This window comes from Cebus imitator, unplaced genomic scaffold, assembly GCF_001604975.1.
Source record: "Cebus imitator isolate Cc_AM_T3 unplaced genomic scaffold, Cebus_imitator-1.0 Scaffold595, whole genome shotgun sequence".
Classification (NCBI taxonomy): domain Eukaryota; kingdom Metazoa; phylum Chordata; class Mammalia; order Primates; family Cebidae; genus Cebus; species Cebus imitator.
The window spans coordinates 309,401-318,789 of record NW_016107910.1 but is presented as its reverse complement, the minus strand read 5'-3'; the positions used below and the strand labels follow the sequence as shown (position 1 = coordinate 318,789).

At 35.9% G+C, this 9,389-nt stretch overlaps 1 protein-coding gene across 1 annotated transcript in view; it reads right to left on the bottom strand.

Moving 5' to 3' along the window:
* The window catches only part of RPS6KA6 (ribosomal protein S6 kinase A6), a 129,834-nt gene that overhangs the window by 43,739 nt on the left and 76,706 nt on the right, over positions 1-9,389 (bottom strand). The window contains 4 exon segments of the mRNA XM_017516582.2: positions 2-75; positions 565-687; positions 1,095-1,225; positions 1,796-1,898. Of these exon segments, the coding sequence (XP_017372071.1) occupies positions 2-75; positions 565-687; positions 1,095-1,225; positions 1,796-1,898 (431 nt within the window).

Genomic DNA, 9,389 nt, shown 5'->3' with positions numbered 1-9,389 from the left:
AATGTTGGGGTGTTGTCCATAGCGCATCAATATTTCAATCTCTTCTGAAGGATCTCGCTTACTTTTGTCAATGATCTAAGAAATAAGAAAAAAGAAAAATATCTGAGGCAAACAAATTACTTTTTCTAAAAATGGATATTTTCAGTTTGGTTATATTTTTGAAGAAACACTTAAAAACACAAGAACAATGCTTACCTCATATTATTTTAACATTTAAAAACTTCTTATAAGTAAAACTTAACAGAAAAAAAGAACACTTTACCATCATATGCTATTTCACTGAAACTATACTAATGATGATGTGATTGTAATTGTTGCAATTACTCAGTCTTAACATAATACATTATAATGAAATTATTCAAATACAAAAATTCATAAAATGCACTGTTCTTACAAAATAAAGCCTTGAAAAGAAATTCAAAATGATTAAAATATTAAATCTCAGAGTTCTTTCTTATCATCTTATCTTTCCTAACTTTATTTACTCCACTGAAAATGTCAGTTGACTCATAATTTAAATTACATACATAAAACAAATGAGAAAGATAGGCTCAGAGACAATACCTTTACTGCAAATTCCATGTTAGTAGTTGCATGTACGCATCGTTTGCAAACAGAATAGGAGCCAACACCAATATCCTCTTTCAATTCATATACTTCACCAAATTGTGCAGCGTTTCCATTTATCTGTTTATTTTTAAAAAGTAAAATACTAAGGAAAATGAAATATTTTCACATTTTCTGTCTTTTGATCTTAAAAAAGCTAGAGTAATTCATTCTACAGAAATTTTTTCAACACTTATAAATGGCTTAAATAGATTCTGAACCAATCTTTTCTTGATACTTACAGCCAATATAATAAATCAACTGGCTTACACATCACCCTTATATTTGATTTAAAAGAGGCCACATAAACATAATTAAAAGTTACTACTGTCTGCTCTTTTCCAAAACATACAGGACCATATTTAATTCATGATTTATACCAAGAGATAAAGTAGTTAAAAATCACTTTTTAAAAATATTAAAAATAGATCAGCAATAACAGAGAAATAATTATGACAAACTGAATAATGTGATTAAATGGAATTTACCTGAACAATTGGTAATACATTTGCACTTGTGATAGGAGTGATTTTATATTCTTCTGCAATAGAAGTTGCAACAAAACTGAATCCTTTGAAGAGCTGATGAGCATTTGCACTGGCTGGCAAACCAGGAGAATCTAATGTCCAAATAATTATATTTAATTATAACTACACACAGCATTCTACAATATAAAGTGTCAGAATTTCTTTATAAAGGAAACCATTGTATGTTGCTATCTAACATATTATATATTTATTATATATTATCTGTTTTCTTTCTGTATACATGCTCCATTTTTAGTCAGTACTTTTTGTCTGTTCTTTTCACTGCTGCATCCTCATTGCTTAGTACATAATAGGCATTCAGTATTTCTTAAACATATGTATGAAACTGTAAGAGAGTAATATATCTCATGTCTTACCTCCTACCCTATCCTGTAAATCATTAGTATGTCAAAGGACTTACAAAACAAACAAAAACCTTGCTACTCTTTGACCTAGTTCATGCCTTCCTGATAAATATTTCCCATTTAGAACCTCTACTTGACAGCTACCCAAGCAACGCTGTGTATAGGATCCATATTTCCCATGGGAAAACCAACCCTCTGCAAATTTACCATTCTTTCAACTTTTACTTCAGAAGACAGTTTATTTGTAAACTATCTATTAAAATAAAATCCCTGATTTTACAGATAAACATGCATTACCTTTAGGTGTTTTTGCGGTAAATTCAGGATCAAAACAAAAAGTATCATCTGGTTTTCCAGAAGCAGGTTTGAAAGGAGGCTGAACTTCTCTTTTATATAATTTCTAGAAGAGGCAACCATATAATACAAAACATATTAATACTTTAAACAATTATTATACTCTGTAAAAGAAAGCAGGACATAATATTCACAGTTCCTAATAGAAGTCTAACAATTTCATAAAATAAATTTCAACAAGTATCAGATAACTGTTAACCAAATTCTAAAATTTTGAGAGATAATGCTCAAAATTTAATAAGGCCAAGAAACAGAGCTGTGATGCCACAAGTTGAATTCATAAGGAATGCTCAATTTTGAATATAAGTTTTTGAATGCTCATTGTTAATATAACCATGCAAATACAGCACAATGTTACCATGCAGAAATAACTAAAATTCTCAAGGCTTTCAAAATCAATAGACTATTTTTAAGAAGTACATATTTCATCTAAGATATTGTTTACACGTAAAAATATACATTAAACGTACTGTTTAGGCTTATATCAAAATATTAAAAAATTTGGTCTTGTCTAACAATCTTGCTAAAATCTATGCTTTTAAAAGGCATAGAAAATGTCTAATAATATATAAAAAAGCCACTTTTTTTGAAACCTACTTTTTATAAAGTTTACAGTCCCACAGTTGGGAAAAATATATGAGGAATTACTTTCAAATAATTTTTATTTAGTTAAATATGTAAACACGACTTCTGGTTCAATATGGCTTACTAGAAACAGCTAGTGGGTGAATATCTCATAGTGAGGAATCAAAATAGCAAGTAAATATTGACACCTCAAGTAGATTGTCTAGGAGGCCACACTGGAATTCATCAGAAAAGTGATGGAACTGGGAATCACAGAAAGTAGAGAATGAAGCCATGCCACCAGGTGAACTGAGACTGGTGTAGAGCCAGGAGATCTTTGATGCAGGGAAGGGAAAATTGAGTGAGACCCCCAGGATTCCACAATTCTGCCACAGACTAACAATGCTAATTCATAAGTAAGCCCCCTTGAATCCCCTAGGCCTCCAGTTTAATACATGGAGCTGCCTAGAGTCTGTGTAGAGGTACTCTCAAGCCCATGTGGGATTCCATGGACTTTTGATCCCTGAGTAGCCTGGCACTGGCTGCTGCCACCCCACCAGGCAGGCAGCAGGTAGGCCTACTTGTGCACACCTCAAAGACAGATACTGCAACTGCAGTATAGAGGAGGAAACAGAATGCACATTGCAATGACTGCCGGTCTCAGCTGTTCCCTGCTGAGGAAGAAGGCCTCCTTTCTTCAATGTTGGGTCTACAGCACAGCTGCCCTGCCCCATATGTACATACTGGCCACAGCCTGGTGTTCTTAGAGCCCAGCTCCCAGAGACTGGTGATCCACTCTTCAGCTGCCTCAGCAGTTACACCCAACACCAGCATCATACTTGCCACTTCTGGGCCAAGGAGAGAGTGGGGAAACTAGGCACCTTTGTGTGCTTCTCAAAGTAAAATCCACTGCTGCTCATTCAGGAGGGAAGTGCAGTTGGGCCAAGCACCCCACAGCTGCCAACCTGCACTGCTTCAGCTGAAGGGATCTGCCTTCCACAGTGAAAGGCTAGCAACTCAGTTGCCCTGCTCCCAACTGACTATTTCACCTGTTACCTGGAGGCCTTCTGAGAGCCCAGCCCCCATAGGGCTGTGATGGGCCTTGGGACTTTGACTGCATAAGCATTCTGCAGGTCTTTCTGAAAGCCTAGAGCCCAAGGCATGTGATCAGCCATAGGAATCATACCACCAGAGCGTTCTGCCACAATCTGAGCATCCTGTAGGCCCATTTGGAGACTAGCTCCCACAGGCCTGTGATCAGCCATATGGACCCAAGCACCTGAGTGTTTTGCAATATTCTGAGCATTCTGTGGGCACTCCTGAGAGCCTAGCCCCCACAGGTCTACGATATGCACTGATGCACCAACTGCCTGAGCATCCTGCAACTGCCTAAGCATTTTGTAGGCCCTTCTGAGATCCCAGCCCCAATAGACCCATGATGTACCCTAGGACTCCCACTGCCTGAGTACTCTGCTTGAGAGTTCTGCCTGTGACTCCAAGAACCAGCCCATTACTCCCTATCATAGCCAGCAGCAGAATTCTAGGGACTTAACAAGTCCACTGGCCTGGTCCTGGTCCACTCTCTACAGGACTAATACTATTGGGCAATCTGGGGAATAAAGAACTGGAAGTCTGCCTAGTCCTATCTACCACTGCTGGCACATGAACATGCCCCAATCTGTGGTCTGAGCTCAGATGGATCCAACCACATGACACCACCGCAGCTAATACCCAACTGTGTGTGCTAAAAAGTAGAGCCCCTCTATCTCCTATCTACAGAAAGCAGTAGCATTACCCAATGGCAAACAGGTGAGTCACAAAGCTGTGTGAATTGGACTGAATCAGGAGGTTCCACCCAGAAACCACTCCCATAGAGAATTGCAAGACAAGTATCTTCCGTGGCTATCAGCTATACTGTGGTCTGGAGATAGACAACAGGTATGCATCTGAACCAAGAGTCACAAGCTCTGAGTCAGGGGTGTGATAGGTAAATAGAACATATTCCTACCTGTCTAGGATGTGGAGCTAGTCTCCCTACCCTCTGCTGAGACCTTGGCACCATTCAGCAGTTATTCCCCAAACCATGCCTGTCAGGGCTGGTTCCCCAGCTCATCACTGGGGTATTTGTGGGCAAGCCAGGCAGTCCAGCTCTGCCTAGATTTGTTTCCCCTCACCCTTCATGGGACAAGAAGTTCAGGGAAACTGGCATTCCACTGTCCAGCCCATCATCTGAAACAACAGACAGTACCATACAATAAACAAATATCAAGTGCATATAGATCTGCTTTTGCCACAGCTGGCTTATACTGGTAATTGCCACCTATTGCCCTGTAGACTGAACTGCAAAACCCAACATAAAACCTGACTAAGAAGTGCATAGGCCCATAGAAGCAAAGCCAAAAGATTTTTGGCTATTTCCCAAACTACTCTACAGTCATACCCCCCAACAAGAGCAGTGGCAGGAGGTGAACCATGTCCAAATGAAAATAAATTCAAAAGTAATATGTGACAGCTTCTACAGATAAGAAGGAACCAGCATAATAACTTCTGGACTATAAAGAAAAATAATGTTGTAATATCCCCAAAGAACCCCAGTAGCTCCCTAGCAATGAATCCTAATCAAATGATAATTTTGAAATGACAGATAAAACATTTGAAATGTGAATTGCAAGGAAGCTCAATGAAATTCAAAAGAAAGTCAAAAACAAACAAACACGAAAAAATCAGAAAACAGTTAAGGAGATAAAAGATAAATAAATATATTTTTTTTAATTCTGGAAGTGAAAAAAAGACTAAAGAAATTTCAAAGCACAGTTGAAAACTGTAATAACGTACTAGACCATGCATAAGAAATAATTTTGAGCTTGATGGCTGGTCTTTTGAATTAAATCAGTCAGATAAAAAATAAAGAAGAAATAATTTTTTAAAAAATGAACAAAATCTTTGAGAAATATGGGATAATGTAAAGTGGTCAAATTTACAACTTATAGGCAGAAAGAAGAAGTTTAGAAAGCATAATTGAGGAACTAATTCAGGAAAATATCCCCAATTTTCTTAAAGACAAAGATATCCAGATATAAACAATTCAGAGAACATCTAGGAGACACTATAGAATGCAAACATCACCTAAGAATATAGCCAGCAGACAATCCAAGTTCAGTGTGAAAGAATAAGTCATAAAAGAAGCTAGAGAAAAGCATCAAATCACCAATAAAGGAAATCTCATCAAACTGACAGTGGACATCTCAGCAGAAATTTTAACAAGTCAGAAGAGAATAGGGACCTAATTTTAGCTTCCTTAAAAAATGCCAGCTAAGAATTTTATATCCAGCCAAAATAAACTTGATAAATGAAGAAGACATGAAGTCATTCACAGAAAAGAAAACACTAGAGGAATTTATCACCACTAAACAGGCCCCACAAGAAATGCTCAAAGGAGTTCTAAACATGGAAACAAACGTATGACACTTACCATCCTAAATGCCTGCATAAGTAAAAAACTTAAAGGTCCTATAAAACAATCATACAAGTGAGAATCCAACACAACTAGCTATCAATATTATGACAGGATTAAAACTTCAAATATCAATATAACCTTGAACATAAATGTCATAAATGCTCTATCCAAAATATACAGACCAGCAAGTTGGGTAACAGACAAAAACCAACCACCTGCGTCAAAAAGAGATCCACAGAATAACTAAGCACAACTACAGACTTAAAGTCAAGGGATGAAAAAAGGTAGAGCATGCAAATAAAAAAACATAACAGATCAGGAGTAGCAATTCTCATATCAGATAAAACAGATTTTAAACCAGCAACAGTAAGAAAAGGCAAAGAAGGGCATTATATAATGATAAGGGCTCAAATAAACCAAAATATTTATGCATGCAACACCAGAGCCATCAGATTCAAAAACAAATTATAACAAACCTAAGAAAAGAGATTGATGGCAATACAATAATAGTGAGAGACTTCAACACCAAGTGAGAACACTAGACAGGTCATCAAGGCAAAAGAAACGCTGGACTTAAACTGGACTCTAGGCCAAATGGACGTTTACAGAATGTTCTAACTAACAACTACAGAATATACATTTTTCTCATCTGCACAGGTAACACTCTCCAAAACTGACCATAAGGCTAATTTCAATAAACTCAAAAAAATCAAAATCACATCAAGTATCCTACTGGACCACAGCAGAATAAAATTAGAAATCAATACCAATGGGAACTCTCAAAGCTACACAAGTACATAAAAATGAAACAAGTTGCTCATAAATGACTTTTGAGTAAACAACAAAATCAAGGCAGGCATAAAAATATTGAAATGAATGAAAATAGAGACACAGCATAGCAAAACCTCTGAGATACAGCCAAAGTAGTGCTAAGAGGAAAGGTTTTAGTGTTAAATTCCTAAATCAAAAACATAGAAAGATCTCAAATCAATGACCTATTGTCACACTATGTGAAACTAGAATAACAAGAAAAGCCAAATCCAAAGCCAGCAGAAGACAAAAACTAACTAAATTTCATTTAGCTGAACTAAATGAGATTGAGATTAAAAAAAGATACAAAGGAGCAACAAAACGAGAAGCTGGTTCTTTGAAATAATAAAGTTGATAGAACACTAGATGGTTTAACCAAGAAGAAACGAGAGGAGATTCTACTAAGCACAATCAGAAATGAAAAGGAGTACACATTTCAATGGATACCACAGAAACATAAAAGATAATCAGTGATCAATATGAACATGTATATACATACAAACTAGAAAAACTAAATGATGGATAAATTTCTGGAAACATAAGGCTTCCCAACACTGAACCGGGATGAAACAGAAATCACAAACATACCAAAGGAGCAGTGAAACTGAGCCAGTAATAAAATACATTCCATCAAAAAAAGCCATGACCACATAGGCATATAAACAAAATTTTCCAGACATGCAAAGAAGAGCTGGTGCCAATCTTACTAAAACTGTTCCAAAACATTGAGAAGCTAGGAATCCTTCCTAATTAATTCTACAAAACCAGTATCATCCTGAGAAAAAAATCAGGAAATGACACAACCAAAAATTAAAATTGCCAGCCAGTATCCCTGATGAACATAGATGTAGATACAAAAATTCTCAACAAAATTTTACCAAACCAAATCCAACAGCACATGTAAAAAATAGTTAATCATAATCAAGTGGATTTTATTCTAGGGATGAAATGATGGATCAACATTTACCAATCAATAAATGTAAATCACCACATAAACAAAATTATTAAAAAATATGTGATCATCTCAATAGATGCAGAAAAAGCATTTGAGACAATTCAACATCACTTGATAAAAACCCTCCATATAATAGGCATAGAAGGAACACACTCAAAATAATAAGGACCATATATGACAAACCCACAGCCAACATTAAACCAAATGTGGGAAAGTTGAAAGCATTCCTTTCAAAAACTGAAACAGATCAAGGATGTCCACTTTCACCACTCCTGGTTAACAAAGTATCAGAAAGTTCTAGCCAGAGCAATCAAGCAAGAGACAGAAATAAAAGATATCCAAATTGGAAAAGAGGAACTCAAATTATCTCTGTTCATTGATTATATGATATGATACTGAGAAAACCCAGAAGACTCCTCCAAAAGGCTCCTAGACTTGATAAACAAATTAAGTAAAGTTTCAAAAGACAAAATCAACATAAAAAAATCATAGCTTTTCTATACAACAGTGACATTCTAACTGAAAACCAAATGAAGGTTCTCATTAACAATCTTATTAACAATAGCCACAAACAGTAAAATACCTACAAATACATTTAACCAAGAATGTGAAACAGTTCTACAAAGGAGAAATATAAAATACGAATGAAAGAAACTAAATTAAATGGATAAATGGAGAAACATCTCATGCTCATAAATTGGAAGAATCAGTATCATTAAAATGACCATACCAGCCCAGGCACAGTTATTCATGCCAATAATCCCAGCACTTTGGAAAGCTGAGGCAGGAGAATCACTTGAACCCAGAAGTTCCAGACCATCCTAGTCAACATAACAAGACCTCATCTTTACAAAAAAAAAAAAAAAAAAAAAAAAAAAAAAGAAAAAAAAAATTAGCCAGACATGGTGGCATACACCTGTATCCCCAGCTATTCAGGAGGCTGAAGAGGGAGGATTGCTTGAGTCTAGAGGTCAAAGTTGCAGTGTGCTGTGATCATGCCACTGCATTCCAGCCTAGGCAATATAGAGACATGCTGTCTCAAATTTAAAAAAATGGCCATACTGTCCAAAGCAATATATATATTCAATACAATTCTGATAAAAGTATGAAAGTCACCCTTCAGAGAATTAGAAATAGCAATCCTAATGTTTACATAGAACCAAAAAACAGACTGAATAGCCAAAGCAACCTTAAGTAAAATTAACAAAGCCAGAGGCATCAAATTTCCTAATTTCAAATTATACATGGCTACAGTAACTAAAACAGCATAGTACTTGTACAAAAATAGACACATAGATCAATGGGACAAAATAGAGAACCTAGAAATAAGGCTGCATACCTATAGCCATCTGGTTTTCTACAAAATCAACAACAATAAACACTAAAGAGAGAACACTCTATTCAATAAGTCGTGTTGGGAAAATTGCCTAGCCACATAGAGAAGAATAAAATTGGACCCTTATCTCTCACTATTTACAAAAATTAATGCAAGATCATTTGAAGACTTAAATGTAAGACCTGAAACTATAAAGGTCCTAGAAGAAAACCTAGGGAAAACTCTTCTGGACATTGGCCTACACAAAGAATTTATGACTAAGACCCCAAAAGCAAATGCAACAAAAACAAAGGAGATAAATAGGACTTAATTAAACTAAAAAGTTTATGTACAGCCAAAGAAATAATCAGTAGAGTAAAAAGATGACCTACAGAGTGGGATAAAATATTTGTAAACTATGCCTGTGATGAAAGAC